Source organism: Protopterus annectens, chromosome 10.part0 (genome assembly GCF_019279795.1).
Source record: "Protopterus annectens isolate FY-2018-M chromosome 10.part0, PAN1.0, whole genome shotgun sequence".
NCBI classification, from domain to species: Eukaryota; Metazoa; Chordata; order Ceratodontiformes; family Protopteridae; genus Protopterus; species Protopterus annectens.
In genome coordinates this window covers 85,885,010-85,906,702 of record NC_056744.1, presented here as the reverse complement: position 1 = coordinate 85,906,702, position 21,693 = coordinate 85,885,010, and the positions used below count along the sequence as shown (strand labels likewise).

The following is a 21,693-nucleotide window of genomic DNA, read 5'->3' as shown; positions in this document are numbered from 1 at the left end:
AATACATTACATTGCAAGTTAAAATTAAAAAGTAAATTGTTTTAAGCATTTATTTTACAAACATAAAATAAAATTTCAAAAACAAGATAACTCCATGGCTTACAAATAGGATATGGTAAATATAAACAGTTGTACAGGAAAGATTCTTGGCTACAGTGAGGGTGTCTAATCGGCTGTGACCTGGGTTCATACGGCTTTAGACGTATCTTTTTCTTCTGCAAGTGATCTACAGTCTCTATGTCAATGACTTAGTAGTGGGAGAAAGTATTACATCTATTATAGATGGGGCATGTCTACAATAGAACATGACTAATTTGACTAGTTGGGCTCAGGAGAATAACATGTTTATAAATACAACAACTAGATACATGAGCTGTGTGAAACAGATTGAATGGTGAACATTTAAAACGGAATACATTTATTTTTAGTATGGATTCATTGAAGGATCTAGGTATATGGGTAGATCCAGCTTTGATTACTTTCTTGATCATATTCACCAAATGGTAAATGATATAACACAATAAGCTATATAAAATATTTAGAGTCTAGGAAACAAATTATGAAAACCTAAACTAGAATATGGGATAATGATATGGAATCCTTATAAGAAAACTCACATGCGTAATTGGAAAGAGTAGAGTAATAATATACTAGGGACATCCATGGATGTGAAAGTTATCATGAAATATTAAAGTATGTAAACTTGTACAGTGTTTCATCTAGACATTTAAAGGAGACCTATTGAAGTATAAAGGGAATGACAAGCTGAGGTCTTATCTTCCAAAGTGGATGTCTTAGCCATCTGAAAGAATATCTGAAAAGGTTGATCCATATCAGCCTCCAACAAAGTTGAGAAAGAGGGAACGTCAAAGGAACCAGGGTGGTCCAAGAACTTGAGACGCAGCAAAGATATGAGATGACCATACAGCAACAATTATTTCAGGGCTAGACTTTTTAAAATTAATTGTTGTCAAGGGAGGGATGTCTAAAGCCTGGTTAAAAACAAAAAAACAAAATCAAATGAACAGTTAACTGCTAAGGAATCCACGAAGCACAAAGCGTTTTAGCTTTCTTTACAACTAGTGAACGTGAACTTCATCAGAAAAAATGGGAGCTCTCCCATGCTCCCGTTTTAAAAACATTAACAGGACATGATGCAATGAATTTTGTTGTGGGAATAACTACCATATGAATATAAATTAAACTGTTTTACAAATGTTCAAAAATCATTATATCTCAAAATGTACTTATTTACAAAATCATTCATTTTTATAAAAAGAAAAAACATATAAAACCATAAATTGTAAACATCAATCTTTTTTCTTTAAAAATGTGTATATGAGTGTTTTCATCCAACAGCTGTATTATCAGTCCTTAAAAAGTAAACGTCCAAAACTAATAAGACAGCTCCGAAACCGGGCCGTAAACTATTTATATAAAATTCTTGTGATGTACATGAACTTCTTATTTTTCTTTGAAATATTTAACATGAATTTAACTTTGTATTGAACAAGATACTCATTTAGTCCTCACAACTCTTGTAATGCGATATACACTATATAATCTCCCAGAAATCCCCTGAAAATTAAATATTATATAAGTGAAAGTTACCATACACTTAGTGTTATGTCTATAAAGTATCAAATAAAGAATGTATATTTGTATTGTGTGTATCTGACATAATGGATTTGATTATGCTAATATACTATTATTATGATATTCCCTGTAACTAACAATAATAAGTATCTAAAAGTGGGTGTGTAATATAGAAGAAACTTTATCTAAATGAATACATAAATAAATTACACATCTCATTATAACTCTTCGTTGGTGATCTCATCTATTTACATAGAATTTAAGGACCTCCCAAATGTGAAGTCCTGACAAAACTGATACCTCAGGATAAAACTTGATAAAATATGATGTATTGAATATAACTTTATCTGTATAACAAAAAACATTTGATATTTATCACTTCGTTTAACCCTGGAGGTTGATCTGCCCCTAAAAGTAACTGCCATAATGCCTCTTTTTGTTCTAACCTATTGTTGACATCTCCTGATAATAAACCCTTTTGTACATAATCCAAAATAAAAAATTCAAACTTTTTAAAATAGGTACATGACTGTCTTGCTAGGGAATTTTTTTTATCTTTATTCCTGATGGCCAACGTATAAAAATAAAAATAATTCCCTAGCAAGACACGCTCAGTCATGTACCAATTTTAAAAAGTTTGAATTTTTTATTTTGGATTATGTACAAAAGGGTTTATTATCAGGAGATGTCAACAATAGGTTAGAACAAAAAGAGGCATTATGGCAGTTACTTTTAGGGGCAGATCAACCTCCAGGGTTAAACGAAGTGATAAATATCAAATGTTTTTTGTTATACAGATAGATAAAGTTATATTCAATACATCATATTTTATCAAGTTTTATCCTGAGGTATCAGTTTTGTCAGGACTTCACATTTGGGAGGTCCTTGTACCCTATGTATGATAGATGAGATCACCAACGAAGAGTTATAATGAGATGTGTAATTTATTTATGTATTCATTTAGATAAAGTTTCTTCTATATTACACACGACTTTTAGATACTTATTATTGTTAGTTACAGGGGAATATCATAATCGAATAGTATATTAGCATAATCAAATCCATTATGTCAGATACACACACAATACAAATATACATTCTTTATTTGATACTTTATAGACATACAACACTACGTGTTATGGTAACTTTCACTTGTATATAATATTTAATTTTCAGGGAGGATTTCCTGGGAGATTATATAGTGTATATAGTACACAAGAGTTGTGGGACTAAATGAGTATCTGGTTCAATACAAAGTTAAATTCATGTTAAATATTTCAAAAAGAAAAATAAGAAGTTCATATGTACATCACAAGAATTTTTATATAAATAGTTTACGCCCAGACATCGGAGCGCTTGTCTTATTAGTTTTGGACGTTTACTTTTTAAGGACTGATAATACAGCTGTTGGATGAAAACACTCATATATACACATTTTTAAAGAAAAAAGATTGATGTTTACAATATATGGTTTTATATGTTTTTTTCTTTTTATAAAAATGAACGTTTTTGTAAATAAGTACATTTTGAGATATAATGATTTTTGAACATTTGTAAAACAGTTTAATTAATTTATATTCATATGGTAGTTATTCGCACAACAAAATTCATTGCATCATTTCCTGTTAATGTTTTTAAAATGGGAGCATGAGAGAGCTCCTGTTTTTTCTGATGAAGTTCACGTTTCAATTAAAGGTGAAAGAAAGCGCTAAAACGCATTGTGCTTCGTGGACTCCTTAGCAGTTAACTGTTCATTTGATTGTTTGTTTTTTTGTTTTTAACCAAGTTTTTTCGACTTAGTCCGTGTTCTCTCTAATTTTTCAAGGATGTCTAAAGCCATTATACCCTGTGTCAGCTGCCTAACTCTCTGATTTTCTAAATAATTCTTAAAGATGACAACCTACTGTGTAAGGTGTTAGACAAATGAGTGATAAATAGAACCATCCTTATAATTATGGGTAGCTCCAATACAAAATAAACACTTAAAGTGCTTGATCCTGCATGGAATGTGCCTCCTGCAGTCACATTTTCCTCTCATCAGTGACAAACAAAATACTCTTCTCATAAATAGAATAAAGGAAAGGTAATTAACTGCCAAAGGCAATAGAAAAAACATGGATTACATGCATGACAGACTAAAGTTGAAATGAGTACTGTGTTTGGGTTGGTGGCAACAAAGTTCAGGTGTATTTTTGTGCCTGTACCCCCTCTAGCACTTTCTTCCTGAAGTTATACAATGGACATATGGCATGACATGAAGGTATGCTGGCTGAATGTGTGTAGCTGGCCTTAGCAGGATACCCCAACTGTTAGTGAGACTACAACAATGAACCAAAAGAGGATAATGCATATGCTATTAAAAAATAGCACACAGTTTAACATATAGCCCATTATCTAAGTACAGTAATGACAGTTATGCTAATGATGCTCATCCCATTGGACACTGCATATGTGTATATCACTGCATATTGGTAGTAAATAATATACTAAAACAAATCTCAATTACTTCATATCTTTTTTATTTAGTGGGGAGGCTCACCATGATCAGTTTTCTTGTTCATACTGTATACTATGCAGAACGTACTTCACTGTTTTTGGTGAAATACTACTGGGTAGCATTTCAGAGTCTCACATTACACTTGACGCCAGGCTATTACTCCTTTCAAATATGTTTTGCCAGACTTGTCCACTAGAGAAGTTACATTCAAGGGATCATCATGCAACAAATAGACTTGGAGATTATTGTTTAGTTAAAATATGTTAGTCGCAGTTTAACTTTAGTGTCAGTAAAACATTAAGTATTGTGCTGTGTTCACTGTATCTGCCCCATCATTACCACCATCACTGTATACTGTGTGCACTGGAGCTGTTGTACCAGTTTTCTATGATTTTGACCATGATTTCTGTATCACAGATTTCCACGTTCCACCATTCTGCTTCATGCCTGCTCTGTCTGTGCTTCATTCCACTTGAAGATCATAGGAACATCTAAAGAAATACAGCAGAATCTCTCTATATAGCCACTGATGCTAACATAGGAATGGACCAGTGTTTGATTATATATCACTGCTAGTTGATAGTAAATAGGGTCTGGCCCCATATCTCTGATATACAGAGACATAATACCCAAACTAACATATCCTCCACGTAACCTCTAAAAACTTCCAACTAACATACCTGTCCCAATAAATGCCACGATACATAGGGACACAATTGGGTAGGGTTGCATGACTAGGCTTATAATGGCCCCGGTGGTCGTTAGCCTCATATACCTAGAAACCTTTGTTAGCATGAGGCTAAACTCCCTTAAGCCAGTTGTATGTCCAGTGCTGACCTCCATATTCATTCTCTCTGGGTTTAAGTTATTCTTTTCAGGCCTGATAGGGCTGCCAGCTTATTAGTACATCATCATTTGAGACACTCAGCTCCCAAATGTGTTGGCTATATAAATAATATGGCAGTGTCAGCTACTTGACCAAAGTTGATTTAGCCTATGCCAACTATTTCTTGCATCACCTGACCAAACATTCTCATTTTATCCACACTGGCCTACATGAGGAGTTCCTTTGCATCTTTGAAAAAAACATGGCAATTAGTACCTGAAAAAAAAACACAACCATAAAACAAACAGTAACAGCAGTGGTTTTGTATAGCAACAAAGGGTACAGACAGCGTAGTAGGCTCTCGTAACTTGTTTCCCTTCCCCACAAATGGTGCAACCCTTAAGGATATTTATATTAGAGTGATTTGTGGGGCACAGCCATCCACAACAACTAAGACAACCTATATATAATCATTTGAGTAATAGGGGAGTTAGTCATACAGACAAAGAATGTCAAGGAGTTAACGCTTGAGCAGTACAAATAATTAATCCTAAAGAACATTAACATAGAGGTAAAAGACTACCCACCCCCTTCTAAGGCTGCATAGTTTTTGGGACAAGCATATAATTACTTATTGCTATAAACTCTAATTCACTTGGTACAAAGTTGTGCGAGTTCAGAGTGGGCTTATTCAAGTAGTAGGACTGTGGGTGGAACTGTCCCTACATGAAGAGCAGCAGGACTGGCAAGGTGTACTACTGTTTGTTTTTATTTGTCAGGTTCTTACTTCACATTTTTTATATCACATTTCAACAGCTTGCAGGTGTCCATCATTTATGTTTGTTATTTTCTTTTTAAATAAGATGAGAGTCAGGATTATAAAACAGCCTTTTATAAGTCTATTGCAAACCCTGATAACTTTGGGTGTGGTGTTTGTTAGACAGGAGGAATGCATTTCATCCAATCTCAGCCACTTTGTAGTGATGGCACAGGATGCATAGGATTTGTAATACACTGTGGTAAGTTGCATAAACAAGCAGAAAAGAAAAAAAATGCTGTGTCTGATGTTAAAACAGCTTTAGGATAGTTCATTTTTTACAGATGTGAACTAAATTCACCTCATGTATTCTTGAATAAGCTCACAAAAATTCTTTGAGTGGTACCCAAGCTGAACAGTTTTATAGATGTACAAACAGTACTTCAGAGAGGTCATCAGGACCAGGGATAATTCTTTAGTAATGTGTAACAATAGTCTGTCTTTTCCACATACCTACTACTGAAAGCTGACTTAGTTGCGTGCTTCTAATTAACAGTGCACCTTTTTTCTGTCACGTTCCGATTAGTTCTCCACCAACAGTAATGCATCTTGTACTGCTCATCTAGGGACATAACTGCGGTGCCCTTTTCTCAAATAACAAACAGTAAGACCCACCACAGCAATAAACTGAAGGGGACATTATGTAAAGAGCACATCAATGAGCAGTAGAATTCATTACATCTTTTTCCATTAGGTATACAACCAAACAACTGTGTTGCAGAAAACAGTTAAAAAAATGTCTGCCTCCAAAGTGAGGAAAAAAAAAAGTGCCTCATATAAGCACTTCTCTAAATTTCAAAGTGAAGTGATACAGTAAGGTTTCACTACTGCCATGGGGCTATAAATAAGAGAACACAGAGGAAACTGTTAGCATTTCCTGAAGTTTTAAATTACCCTTCCCCCAAGATACTGAAACCTGAGCCATCACACTAAAAGCTGCCTGAATGTAAACAGGATCACCTGACCTACCAGCTTAATCAAAACAATGAGAGCTGCAGGGAATCTTGACACTCTCCTTTTAAGTACCATTGAAGTTTCCTCATATGCAGTCTGGCATATGGAATTAGTAGAATGCAAGAGGCCATGAACCCTAGAGGTTGCATGATTTTCCTTGCAGACAGCCGGGTTCTGGTGGCCATTTGAGTGAAGTAGTCTGTTGGATAGGCTTGTTTTTCTGGAGAAAGGAATGCCATCTGGGATGCTGTGTCCAAGCTTGCTCCCAGGAATACACTCTTTTGACTGGGGACTAATTTTGATTTCTTTTCGTGGATAGTGACAGTGTACCCCAGTGAGGTTAGAAGGTTCTTTACAAATGTCAGGTGCTGCAATATCTTTTTCTGTCTGCCTGAAAGTAAGGGTACATTTGAATATTTTTCTGTCTGCAATAGGCAATGGCTGTAGCCAGGCATTTTGTGAAGACTCTGGGAGCAGTGGATAAGCCAAAGGGAAGTGCAGAGAACTGATAATCCATAGATCTTGCCCCGAAACATAGACAGTTCCTGCATGAGTCCCTGATAGGGATGTGCAGATGGGCTTCTTTTAGGTCTAGGGTGGCTAAACCAGGCATCTTTGTAGAGCATAGGAAGAAGCTGCTTAAGGGTGAGCATTTTGAATTTTGGTACAACCAGGAAGGTGTGTAGAATGGAAAGATCTAGGATTGGGCGCAGACAACCAGGAAGGTGTGTAGAATGGAAAGATCTAGGATTGGGCGCCAAGTGCACTCTTTTCTGGGTACCAGGAAAAGTCTGGAATAAAACCTTTGACCTATCTGTTCTGCAGGAACAGGCTGAATTGCCCTTATGAAGAGCAGGGATTGAATTTGGTTCTGCGCCTCTGCCCACTGGTTTGGAGGAAGGTCTGGGAACCCTTTTGGGGTTGGCAATGTGTGGAAGTAAAATTTGTACCCCTAGGATACAATGTTGAGGACCCATCAGTCTTTGGTGATGGAGGCCCAGTTTTTTGCATGGTGGGCAAGTTTTCCTCCTAGGGGCACAAGCAATTGGGCAGAGGCGAAGAGTGGAGTTGAGAAGTTATTGTGAATTCTTTCCATAAGGGGGTGGCTTAGCATTCCCTGTTGCAGAAGTGGAGGTACTCCATTGCTTAGATCTCTGCATACCCAGAGACTGTAATCTAGGGGGTCCGTTTCCCCTGGGTCTACTTTGAGATGGCCTTGAGGGGGCTGGAAAGGACCAATGTTTCGAGGGGCAATGCCTACTGAATCTTGGAGGCTGCACTTGCAAAAAATCTGACTGTCTGCACAAACTTAGCTTTTTCTTCCATCTTTTTTAGAAAGTACAGTTGTGTACACTTACCATAAATGTAGATGTTAAAGTGTATTCACCGTTGCAGTCATTACACTTGGGTTTATTTGCCTGCAGGTAAGCCCTCAGCAGGCCTGAATACCAGACTCTTGGATTCCTGCATCGAATGCTCTCTCTTCTTCCATGACCATCAGGTAGTCAGGGTATAAAACATGCAGCCGACACCATCACATCAGTTTTTCTTGCCCCAGATGTCAGGTACCCCCACAACGGGAAGCAAATATATGTTATGGTACACCTCCATCAAAAGCAAATACCCGGAAACTTAAAACAAGAAGCAAAGGTAGAGCCAGAGAAGTCAGGGGGCTAGAGAGAGGGCAACCAGGACTGCAACAGTGGATACACTCTAATAACAGCTACATTTATGGTAGGTGTACACACCTGTACTATGTTCTTAGTGTTTCACTGTTGCAGTCATTACATTTGGACTGATTCCTAAAGCTAAGGAAGGGAAGAGGAAGTTAGAGAGCATTAGGGCCAGCTATTAAGCCCTGCAAAACTGCAGTGGCAAAACCAGCTCTGGATTTAGAAAAAATAGGCATGTGGTAATGCTTGGTGAAGGTATGTACAGAGCTCCAGGTAGCAGCTTCTAGGATGTCCCTGGTAGGAACCCCTCTAAGAAAGGCTGTAGAAATAGATGCAGCCCTGGTGGAATGTGATCTTATCCCCTGTGGGAGAGGTTTTCCATGGTGCTTATAGCAGAAATGAATGCAATGGACTACCAATTTAGAAATGGTTTGCTTTGAAATGGCCTTTCCCTCTGCCCCTGCAGCAAAGCCAACTAGCAGCTGTTCAGATTTTCTGAGAGGCTTAGTCCTGTCCAAATAAAATCGAAGTTGTCTGTGCACATCCAAAGAGTGCAGAATTCGTTCTCCTTTGTTTTATGGATTCAGGAAAAAGGTAGGCAGATGAATGGACTGATTAAGGGCCACACTAGACACCTTAAGCATAAAGGAAGGATTGGTCCTGAGGGAATCCCAGTCTACATGAAGATAATGAAGGGCTCCACTGCTATGAGGGCCTGTAATTCAGACACTGTTCTTGCTGAAGTGATGGCTAGAAGGAAGGCCGTTTTCCTAGAAAGGAATTTCAACTCTGCAGTTGCAGCTGGTTCAAATGGAGGGAGAGAGTTTTTCCAATACAAGGTTAAGGGTCCCAGGCTGGAGTATGGGCTCGCCTGGGGGGGGGGTCTTAAATTTTTAGCCCCTCTGAGGACTTGCTTTAACAGGGGGTGAGAGAAGAGGGGTGGTTCAGTATTATGTGCTGAAATGGCAGACATATGAATTTTAACCGACGAGAAGGCTAGGCCCTTGTGGAGCATTTTTGTTAAGTACTGAAAAATATGAGGTAAGCTGGGCATTGTAGTGCCCATGCCCTGGCTCCAGGAACAGTATCTTTTGCACTTTTTAGCACAGGATTTTCTAATACTAGGTCTCCTTGCTTCCAGAATGACATCTATCACCTGTTTACTGAGGGATGCTATTGGAGAGCTCAAGGAATTAGCCAGGCTGCAAGGTTCAGGGTTTGAAGCTGAGGATGCAGAATCTGGCCCGCCTGCTGGGACAGCATGGAAGGTGTCTGAGGTATGTGCCATGGATCTAGCAGTATCATGCTGCGCAAGAGGGGGTACCGGTGCTGGTGAGGCCAATCTGGTGCAATAAGTATTGTCCTTTGTTTGTCCTGTTTGATATTTAGCAGAACCTTTGAGAGTAGAGGCAGGGGGGGAAAGGCATAAACTGAGAGGCTTTCCCAGGTAAAGGACAGGGCATCCACTTTCAAAGTTTGACTGTGGGGAGTCCTTGAGCAAAATTTGTCCAATTGGTAGTTCTGGGGGAGGCAAACAGGTCTATCTCTGGAGTCCATTTGTTCAAGAGGTTGAATATTTTTGGTTCCGGTTTCCATTCGTGTGGGTCCATGAGATTTCTGCTTAGGTCTGCCAGTGAATTTAGCTTGCCTGGCAGGAATTGAGCTTGTAGGTGCACTTGGTAGCTCAAGGCTGTGTTCCGCTGAGCCATGGCTAGTCTGCAGAGAGGGTACGAGTGGGCTCCCCCCTGCTTATGTACCACATAACTGTGGTGTTGTCTGCCTTTACCAATAAATGTCCTGGAAGCATGTGGTCTTGAAGGCTAACAGGGAATTCTGTACAGCTAACATTTCTTTTTGGTTGATATGCAGGTGCATCTGACTTGGGTTCCATTTGCCCAGAATGCACTGCCCTGCCTGATGCATCTGTTAGGGTTTGGCCGGCAGGGGGTAGATTGAAAGGGAGCCCCTTGTTGCGGTGGTAGGCCTTTGCCCACCAAAGGAACTAGTTATACAAGGAATTATAGGAATCCTTTATTCCAGGTCCTGAGAAGGTTGACACCATAGGCTTTTTGGATACCATTGTAGTTTCTTCATATGAAGTCTTGCATATAGAATTAGTAGAATGCAAGAGGCCATGAACCCCAGGACTTGCAAAATTTTACTTGCAGATAGCTTGGTCTTTGTGGCCAGTAGTTTGAAGTAGGTTGTTAAATAGACTTGTTTCTCTGGCATGAGGTGAGTCATCTGGGAAGCTGTGTTCAAGCTTGCTCCAAGGAATACAATCTGTTGGCAGGGTACTAGATGAGATTTCTTTTCGTTTATGGTGTACCCAAGCGAGGTTAGAAGTTTCTTTACGAATGCCAGATGTTTTAATAACATGTCCTGGCTTTCTGCCTGAATCAGACAATCGTCCAGGTATGGGTATATTTGAATATTTCTCTGCCTGCAAAATGCAATGGCTGGAGCTAGACACTTTGTGAATACACTGGGCGCAGTAGATAAGCCAAAGGGAAGTGCAGAGAACTGATGGTGCATAGAGCCTGCCCTGAAGCGCAGGCATTTCCTGCAAGATTCCCTTATTGGAATGTGCAGGTAATCTTCCTTTACGTCTAAGGTTGACAACCAGGCATCTTTGCCTAGCATAGGAAGCAGTTGTTGGAGTGTTAGCATTTTGAATTTTAGTATTACCAAAAAGGTGTTTGGAATAGAGAGGTAGGATAGGATGCCAGGAGCTGTCTTTTCTAGGTACCAGGAAAAGTCTTGAATAAAAACCTTGTCCCCTTTCTTCTGCTGGGACAGGTTGAATAGCCCTGATGCTTAGAAGAGAGAGAACCTGCTGTTTAGCTTCTACCCACTGATTTGGGGGTAGGTCTGGGCCAACCATTTGGGGTTGGCAGGGTGTGGAAGAGGAATCTGTATCCTTGGAAAACTATATTTAAAACCCATTTGTCCTGGGAAATGAGTTCCCAGTTTTTTGCATGCAGGGCGAGCTTTCCTCCTAACGGAGCAGGCAGTTGAGCAGGTCTTAGAAGGGTTAAGGTTAAGTCATTGTGACATTTTTCTGTAGGGGGGTGTCTTACCACTTCCTGCTTTGGAAGTAGGAGCCCCTCACTGCTTAGGCCTGTGTGTAGCCTGAGACTGCAACCTAGGTGGTCTGCTGTTCCTGGGTTTGGACTGGGAAGTCCTGGAAGAAACTGGAAAGGACAGATTCTTTGAAAGCCAATGCCTACGAAATCTGGGAGGCTGTACTTGCACAAATTTTGCATAGATTTAGCTTTTTCCTCCATCTTTTTGAGGACGACTTCTGCTTTGTTGCCAAACAGGCGGTCTTGGTTTAAGGTAGCATCCAGTAATTTAGCTTTAACATGATCTGGCAAGTTTTTCTCCTTAAGCCAAACATGCCTTCTAAGTACAGACCCAGTGACAGCAGCCTTGCAAGATGCTTCTAGAGAGTCAAAACCACATTGCAAAATATGTTTACCAACTTGTTCAGCATAATGCATTAAATCCTGTAATTCTTTATGTTCAGCACAGTCAGGAAACAACATAATTTTCTGTTTAAGTAGTCACATAATATGCTGCTGATACATATGAAACGGGCAATTTAAGGCCCTAATGGCCAAAGTAGCAGAAGTGTATACCTTCTTACCCCATCTCTTCAAGGCCCTAGAATCTCTATCAGAGGGGGTAGGATTTTTGGCAGCAGTAGCCTTAATTCCCTTTGGTCCTTGGGAAATGGTCTCTGGATCTGCAGTAGGATTCTTGAAGAGGAACTTGTGAGAGTCAGGTACTCTAATACCGGTAAGGTTTTCTGGGAGCTGGAGGTGAAGTGCCTGGGGACAGTCTAGATTCCAAGAAGGCATCATCGACAATGTCCAGAACAGGGGGGATAGCTAAAGGCTTGTGTTGAGGGAGGAGTAAGAACTCCCCGAGCCTCTTTTTGGAGTCAGAGTAATCCTGGCTTACCCAGTGGAAATGCTCCCTAAGAGTGTGCAAAGTTTCACAAAATTTCACAAAAAGAAAAATCTGGAGGGGAAGCAAAGGGAATGGAATCCTCTGCATCAGAATCCTCATAGGTAGATACAGGCAAATCCTGGTGATAAGACTAAACAAAGATTTCAGAATCCTAATCAGAAAAATCAGAAGGAAAATCAGTTCTAGGTCTCTTAGAGGAGGAAGGCTGGTTTTCCCTAATTAAAGTAATAAGGTCTTCAGCCATTCTAAGCATTTGTTTTTTTTAGGCATATGGGCCTGACCATGCGGTTTGGACGTCGGTTTTCTAGGCGTGGGACTAGTTTTAGGCCTATATGAATAAGATGGTGTCTGTTTAAAATGCAAATCTGTAGGCCTGAATACACCCTCAGAAGCCAGTGCCTGCACAGCGGCTCCGGACCCATCCAAGGCAGAGACATCCGCAGGTTCCATAGTCGAAGAAGCATCTCGCGGCATACCGAACTCCGAATGGGTCTCAGTAGAGGCCTGCAAATCTGAAGTAGTGGGCATCAGGGGGATGCGAAAGCGCCACACTGAGTACCGGCGAACTGGCGACTGGCTTAGAAGCGTCATCAGCGGCTTTGGACCTAGGCAGCCTGTCTGTCTATCTTTGCGTTTTTTCAGAATGTCTGTAGTCAGATGGCTTACCGAAGCCATTTCTGGATAAACAGAGTACCAAAATAATTTGATGCAAAAATAGACAGAAGACGAATAGTTCAAGGGTTTAATAAGGCACAAAACAGACAGCGAGGGACATCATGGTCTGGGCCTAAGCAAGGAATGCAGTATGAATGAAATATTTGAGGTATTTGCTTTCCACAGGTAAGAAGATTAACTTTTACTGACATCGGTTAAGAGCAAGAAAAAGGATCCCAAACGGGGTACTTAGCTTTTTCGAAGACTTCGGTTATGAAACTCGAAAATGCCAGGAGTAGGCCGACCGGCACTTGTGAACTGCTTCTGCTTCGGGCACAACAGCAAGAAAGACTGATGTAATGGCGTCGGCTGCATGTTTTATACCCTTGATGACCTGACGTCATGGAAGAAGAGGCAGACGCAGGAATCCAAGACTCTGGTATTCAGGCCGGCTGAGTGTTACCTGCAGGCAGATAACCCAAATGTAATGACTGCAACAGTGAAACACGAAGAAGCCTCCGGACTACACATGAACTTCAGAGTGATGATGATTGGGGGGATGGGGGGGGTTACGGTGGTACGGTATCACTTCACTGTTAGACAGAGGCACACAGGTATACTAAAAAAGAAAATAGCAAAGCAAAAAAATCATTTGTGGTGGCGCCACAACCCAAACACACTCTGGCTAGCCTTATAAATGCCCTAGGGCAGATAGGTTTATAGGTTCATACTAGGCTATGATCATCATCTTCTGCTTTGGTGCCAAACAAACTGTCCTTGTTCAAAGGAGCATCTAATAATTTTGATTTGACATGGTCTGGCAAGGTCTGCTCCTTAAACCAAGCACGTCTTCTCAGTACAGAACCAGTGACTGCTGCCCTGCAAGATGCTTCTAGGGCATCAAACTCACATCACAAGGTACGCTTGCTGACTTGGCTTGCAGAATGCATAAGCTCCTGTAACTCTATTTTCTGCACATTCTGTAAAGGTAGATAATTTTTGCTTAATGAGTTCCATAATATGTTGCTGGTACTTCAGCATGTGAAAATGGCAATTCAATGTCCTAATGGCAAAAGTTGCAGGGGTGTATACCTTTTTACCCCATCTGTCTAAAGCTCAAGAATCCCTGTCCAAAGGGGTGGGATTCGTAGCTGTAGTTGTTTTTATACCTTTAGGCCCTTGAGAAATGACCTCTAGGTCAGCAGTAGGATTTCTGAAAAGAAATTTGAGAGAGTCAGGGACTCTGTAGTACATCTGTCTGGTTTCTTTAGAGCAGGGGATAAAGTAACAGGAGTCGGACTGGATTCCATAAAGACATCATCCACAACATCCAGAACAGGAGGGATAGCTAAAGGTCTATGTTGTGGCAAATCTAAAAATTCTCAGAGTCTCTTTTTGGACCGAGGATAATCCTGGCATAGTTGAAATGCTCTCTAAAAGTATGTAGGGTTTCACCAAGAGACAAATCCTCCGGAAGGGAAGCAGAGGGAATAGATTCATCTGCATCTGAATCCTCATAAGCAGATAAAGGCATGCCTTCATATTCAGAAACCTCAGAGTTGTCGGACTCTTGGTCAGTTGCTGCTGGGGACAGGTCACTCTCTCTTAGCAGGGGAAGGCTGGCTTCCCCCAATCAGCATGATTAGGTCTTCTGCCATTTTAAGCATTTGAGGCTGTGGCAAGGAAGCAGGTGCTTGAGTTTGGGTCATCATTTTTTTAGGCATAGCTCGTACTTTTGGCCTTAGAAAAACTCTGTAGTTTTAGACAGAACTGAAGACGCGAAAGAAGTTATCGGTTTGTGTCTAATATCAGTAATGCGAAGAACTTCCTCGGAAGCCGGTGCCTGCACATCAGTTCCAGACCCATCCAAGGTAGAGACATCCGCAGATACCGTAGTCAAAGAAGAGTCTCGCGGCATACCGAACTCCGAATGGGTCTCAGTAGTTGCCTGCTAATCCAAAGTGGGCATCAGGGGCTGCGAAAGCACCTCACTAAGTACCAGCGAACTGGTGACTAGCTTAACGGAAGTGCCATTGCCAGTTTTGGACCTGTGCGGTCTGTCTTCATCTTTACGTTTTTTCAGAAGATGGGTAGCCAGATGGCTTACCAAAGCCATTTCAGCATACGGAGATAGAGAGCAAAAGTATTTATCGACAATAAGTACCCGACGAATAATTCAGTTGTTGAACAAAGTACAAAAATGACAGCGAGGTACGTCATGGTCTGGGCCTAAACAGGTGACGCAGTAAGAATAGAAAACTCAGTGTGGTATTTGCTTTCCACAGGTGAGACAATTGTTAACTTTTTCTGACATCGGTTAGAGCAAGAAAAAAGGATCCCCAATGGGGTACTTGGCTTTTGAAGACTTCAGGATGATTCAATTCGGAAACGAAAACTCAGGTAACGGCTTCTGGCTCCTCTGTAATGGCGTTGGTTTTTACACCCCTGACAACTTGACGTCAGTCCTGGAGCGATAGCAACTGACACAGAAATACTAAGTGTCTGATACTCGGGCCGACTGAAGGCTACCTGCAGGCAGATAACCCAAGTGTGATGACTGCAACAGTGAAACACGAAGAACATCTAGCGTCTCTCCTCCTTTAAATCCTACCGCTCTACAGACCATTAAGGCAATCTATAACCACATTACAAACGGTTTTAACTTAAAATAAAAATGGTAGTCTTCAGCCCTGAAGATATCAGCTCACAATACACCCTTCCAGGAAGGAATACTAACATGGTGTAGCTAATAACTCGGTGGAGAGAGAGACTGATACTTTATAAGATGTCTTCTGGGAGTCATTTTAATATTTAACTGGGTAAGCCCAGTGGCTACAAGTATCCCTTTTCAGGGGGAGAGACTGGAGTACATTTTGGATAAGTGAGTGACTTGGGTTTATAATCCAAGGGCCCCTTCCTTTGTGGACTCCAGCTCAATGTCCACAGACCCCTTTGGTCCTGTACACTTCATTCTTTGCCAGCCTCACTACTACTTGCACAGAATACAAATTACTTCTCTCTGGATAGGTCCTGATATAACCTTTTGTTTGGCAGCCCCCCCCACCACATTTCCGAAAATGTAAGGCTTGTACTCCTATTCTTTTAAGGGATGAGAAGTGATGGAGGCTGCACCCCCCCCCCTTCCCCGAAGCTGGAGAACTAATGGGTAACTGCTTCTCCATTCCCACCCATGGTAGCATTTTGTGCATGTCAATTGCATTAACATACAACACACCTGTCCCTTTCAGACCCCATTACTACTCAGCTTTGCTGCAGCAGATAAACTGCAGGTGGGGGAAGCTACACCTTCAGTGCAAAGGATAGCAGGTTAGTCACCCATAGCCCAGACCAGTAATAACCCTATCTCATTTGAAACTGGCTAGCTACAAATCTGGCATATACCCATACCTAATTAGAGTGCAGAACAAGACCAAATTAGCACCATCAGATAACTTCTGTATGATCACATGCTCCTACTTTCAGATTTCTGAGTACAGATCCTGAACTAAGCAAACGCAAAAAGACTAAACCTATTAACATATACAGAATAGCAAAAACAAAAATACACCTCGTCAGCAACTTGTGTGCGGTCTGCAATGTCTATTGGAACAATTTCCACGTCTTTCCACGTATGCTCAGCCAAGCAGTGCACCTGTGACAAGAAGGAAATTAAGTATTAGATACAAGTGAGAGGCAGGAAAATGATAGCTTCATTACAAATCTCACAAGGGCAACTCAAGAGCTGGATGCCTGCAGAGATGTACATTACAACGACATGCAATGAACACTTCAGTTTCTACCAGTCACTCAAACTATCAGATTTAGATTGACTTTTGATTCTAAACAAACACCTGCCCACTATAAGCAAACTTTTATGTGGACAACCTCCACTTCCACTCTGTCCAACTTTCACCAAAACAAACATTTTTTTTTTCCTATTACCTGTGCAAGACCCATTAGAAACAGACTGACTAACGACAGAACAGTTTGCAGCCTAGTGAGTAACACAGGGGGTTACATTACACTTACTCAAATTAGTTTAGTGATGATGCCAGACTGCTGAATGGTATCAAAGGGTTTTGCCCAAGCCAAATATGCCTGCAGGTAATGCATTTGTGAAAGACATTGAACAAGTCACTAAGTTAGGGACTCCAGGGCTTGTAGACTGCTTAACTCCTTGTTAAGTTCAGAAATGATGCAATTACACTGGTTTACAGATAACACTGGCGAGAAGTTGTTCCCAAGGCAAGTAGGGGTGTCCCCCCCCCCCCCATGGAGTGGAATGACTACAGTTCTCAATACCTCTTCCAAACATCCATTATGTCCACCTTCATATGACTAAAGGGGAAGGATGTCAAATCTGGTGGAGAGGTAGAGATTAAACAGGCTTAGTAGCAAGTCAGAGAGTACTTGCAAGGAGGCAACCTTGCAAATTATCAAGACTCATTGAGCTAGTGATTTTTTGGCCTTGGAGAGAGCATTTGGGATTTACTCAGAAGTATTTGGGGTAGCATGGGCATGCTAATTTGTTGGAGAAAAGTCTGGGAGGTGGAGCAGCAAAGTTTGAGCTACATTTGTTGGCTATGTCCTCAAATGAACAGTATGCCTTGTGCATCAGCTCTGTGCAAGGCTAGGTATTAGTTCTAAGGCTATGTCGTCAAATGAAAAGTGTGCCTTGTGCATCAGCTCTGCGCAATGCTGGATATTAGTTCTAAGGTTTTTAACGTAGCTGAGGTGACTCTGGTAGTCTAGCATGGATGGCACGCTTTGGTTCCTACCTACTTTTGGAGACTGATTTTGCTTCAGAATTATTTACTGACTGAGTTCACTGCTAGATGAGTAGGTATTAAAAGTTTATACATACAGAAAAAGTTTATCATACAATTATACCAGGGTTCCACCACTAGTGTTTATCCAAAAATTGGCACTGCATGCGCTTCTTATGAGAATAGATACCACTGTGCAAAAAGTGGGCACAGAAATGATATGCAACAGTGGCACACACGTGATGGTGCCACTGAAAAGAGGATGGAGACTAAACATCAAGTCATCAGTTAGCTGCACTGAGAAGGATGTCATAGATCCAGTTTTACCCTAATGCTGAACATTACTAAACAGTGGTCAGATTTGACCAGTGATGTGGTAAATGAAGGTGTTGAGCAGTGGAGGGTGGCTATACTGGTGAGTTCTAGATCCAATATTTTAGTATCGCCAGTTGGAGTTGGAACTAATTGGTACAAGGAGCTAGGTGCCAGTTAAGTCTAGGAATCTCTGTGCATACATATTAGTTGTGTAGGCTGTCCAGTTAATGGACAACAGTAGTCACCCAACAGAATAATGCTGGGCTTGACAGGGAGGGCTGCCAGTTTAAATATGCATTGTGGGCTACAGGTGAAAAGGAGGGGGTCCAGTAGTTTGCTATAAAATGGTTGAAAGTTTTATTCATTGTGAGGAGCTGGACAGAAATGAGCTCAACAGGTTAAGAGTCTGAAGGTGAGCTGACTTAAGAAGACAAACACCCCCCCCCCCCCCCCCGCCAAACAGCTCCATAATTTTTTGTGTTGAAAGTATGGCAGGCATTGAAACCCTGCACTTCAGAGGTGCTTATAGCTACTCTGAACCCATGTTTCAGTAACTATAATGACCTATATTTAAGGTTTAAAAATGTTTGTAAGGACTTCTCTATATTTTTATATTTTCAAGAGTTAAAAATTTCTTGCAAGGACTGCAACTCCAGTGGAGGCTTCTAGCATTGAGCAGTGCTACCTTTATGCAGTCTTAATTTTGTCTGACTATATAGCTAGTTTGACAAGACAAACCTTGCCTTAAGAGAGAATGAATATGGGGGAAGAAAAAGCCCTGGCCAATACATGGAAGCCATGAGGAGAGTGGGGTAGGCCGTCACTGGCAAAACAGTTACAACAGTCAATGAAGCTCTCTCCAAGTGGACACATACTGGACTCCCTCCTTGATGGGCACCAATAGCTAAGCTAATGGCTAAAGACCATTATCTTTTGACTTTATCTCATTCCCTCCAGAACAGCTCTTTTGAGTCTGTACCTTTAACTCCCAGTGGGCGCGGCTTCAGCCTTTAAAAAAATGAAGTTATCACCTTAAATTTCTAACAAATAGTCATTGACATAGGTCAAAAGTAATATCAATACAATACAATTGTGTTTGCCATCATGTATGCTTCAAGATAAAACATTCTGATGCCTTGTATGTAGCATGGTTTTGGAATTATTAATGCAAATATGAACAAGCATTATTTGACGCCTAGAGGCGCAGGAGGAGGTAACTGCAGATGCACCTGGAGACGTCACTCAGATGTAATGAGATACCATCATTCTTGGAGACTGTAAGACGCTGCTAAACACTAATTTCACACCAACTTCTGATGCATATTAATGATAGCTCCATCATGTCCTTCATATGTTTCAAGGGGGAGAGGGTGCCTTAGTCATTCACTTCTCCATGAACAATGACCATGTCACATGTGCTTAGGGTTAAGGGAATTGAGGGTCCTACTGAGACTGCAGATCATATCACCTCATAAGCAGCTGTAACCTCTGTTTTATAAGTGGTATATCTGGGTGTATTGTGTCAGTGGCAGTCACCACCCGACCAGGGACATCCAACTGCAATGTTTTGTCCTTGCGACTTTACAGACTTCTGCTTGCTAGACCCCTTGGGGTTACACTTACAACAGACACCTCAGAGAGGGGTTTGGGTATTTTTTTTTTTTTTTTACAAAACAAAGAGGAAATCTGACATTAAATTGCATGGGGTCTGGCTGCTTAGACAGAGACCAGATCTGTAGGTTCAGGACCTCAGACAATACATATAAAAAATACATATAAAAAAAACAGCATGCATAAAAAACACACACAAAGCTTCTCACTTCTGTTTAGGAACCAATAACCACAATATGAATTTCTCCTTTATCCCTGGCTCAGCTCAAAGTGCATTATGCTCAATGCTCATAAAGTGCACCAAAAGGTTTCTACTAAGAGTGACCAGTCACTTTGCTGCTTGCTCCTACAGCTAATTTTTAGCAAGTCTAAGTCTGTGAGGCACTTCACTGCAGACAGACATTTATTCCAAAAATGGCGTGTCCACTTTAGCTATCTCAGATACGGACTTGCATAAGCTGTTCTACCACCAGGGCTCTTCCGGAACTTATGCCCTACGGATTTAAATAACCAGCTCCATTAACTTAGTCAAACCAGCCAATCCCTGCAAACAGGGCTCTTTAAAAGGTATATACAAACAAAACAGCAAGTAAATTGTTAAATAACTCAGGGTGGTGACAGCCCAAGGGATACAGTCTCCATCAGAAGTCTCATACATTAAAGAACCAATTATAAGTCACAGTACTGCGGCAATTCTCTTCCCTCGGCAAGTACAATAGAAATTCCTCTCAAGGGGACTTCTGTCCATCCATTCCAATACCAGTGAGGCTGGTTGGTACATCAACCATCAGGGTGGAACTCGCACCTACCCCCTTCCCAGGTAGCAAGGCAATTCATGCTGGTACAAGGAATCTTAGCCAAACACACTGTTACAGCTGACAACATTCGGACAGAAGCAGATGGACTTAATTTGACAACTAGGCAATGTCTACCTAAGTGTTAGGGGCAACAGTGGCAAGAAAAAAATTAATAAATGAAACAAATCAGTCTGTGACCTTTTTGCCCCCCCCCCCCCCCCCCCAAGTACCAAATATCACTACTATTCACTTCTACATAATGACTAAAGTCAGAACGCCCCTGGTCAAACCCTGGCCTCAGACACTTCTTTATGTCTTACACCCCCACCCAAATTGGATGATGGAACTTGACCCATAAGGTGAAGTTCCACAAAGACAAGATGAGCCTACCTGCTCCATTTTGCTCAAAACAGAAAGGTCTCCATACTTCAACTTACCAGCTTTTCCCCCATACTCAGGCTTGCTCCTTGTAAGACACTGCTTGATGTCCAAGCTCCCCTGAAAAGCTCCATCCAGAATGCCATACTCAAGCTGACAGCACAGCTAGCCCAATCCTATAGTCAGCAAGGTCAGAATAACTAAAAATTAGACGTTACATCCCCATCTCAGATACCCCTTTATCCAAAAGCTCGAGAGAGAAAAGAAAATGTTTTTATGTTGGGTAGGAACACACAACAGTTCTCCAGATTTTACAGCATCTTTCTAAAACACATTCACAGTTGAAAACTCTCTAACACTGCAAATGACTGATATGGCTAAAAACAAGAAGTTATGTACTCACCATAACGTTCGATGTAGTCCATCTCGCCTCACATTCTTACCCGTGGGTTCGGAGCCAAATATCGGCTCTGACTCTGCCAAACTTTTCTAGCTCAAAGTCTTCTATTGGCTGGGCTAAGAAGGTATCCCATGTTGCACTGCTCCATATCCCCAGATCTAGTTTGCTGCAAACACCACACTCCTACCCCATGCATAACATCCAAGAAAGAGGAATAAACTTAAAGGTGAAGGGAGCTCTAAGAACCAGACCTAACCTCCAGATCCCCCAGGAAGGGGGAAGGTGGGAGGGTAAGTAAGAACATGAGGCGAGAGAGACTACATACATCGAACGTTATGGTGAGCACATAACTTCTTGATGTTATGTAGTTCAATCTCGCCTACATTCTTATCTGTGGGACAGCGTCCCCAGCACCTACATCCTGGGTGGCTCAG

At 41.2% G+C, this 21,693-nt stretch overlaps 1 protein-coding gene across 2 annotated transcripts in view; it reads right to left on the bottom strand.

The window, feature by feature from the left end:
- LOC122812966 (phosphatidylinositol transfer protein beta isoform-like) overlaps positions 1-21,693 on the bottom strand; it is a 131,109-nt gene that overhangs the window by 96,629 nt on the left and 12,787 nt on the right. For both annotated transcript variants that reach the window (XM_044085056.1, XM_044085057.1), the window contains exon 2: positions 16,561-16,644. In XM_044085056.1, coding sequence (XP_043940991.1) covers positions 16,561-16,644 — 84 coding nt within the window. The remainder of the gene's footprint in view (positions 1-16,560; positions 16,645-21,693) is intronic.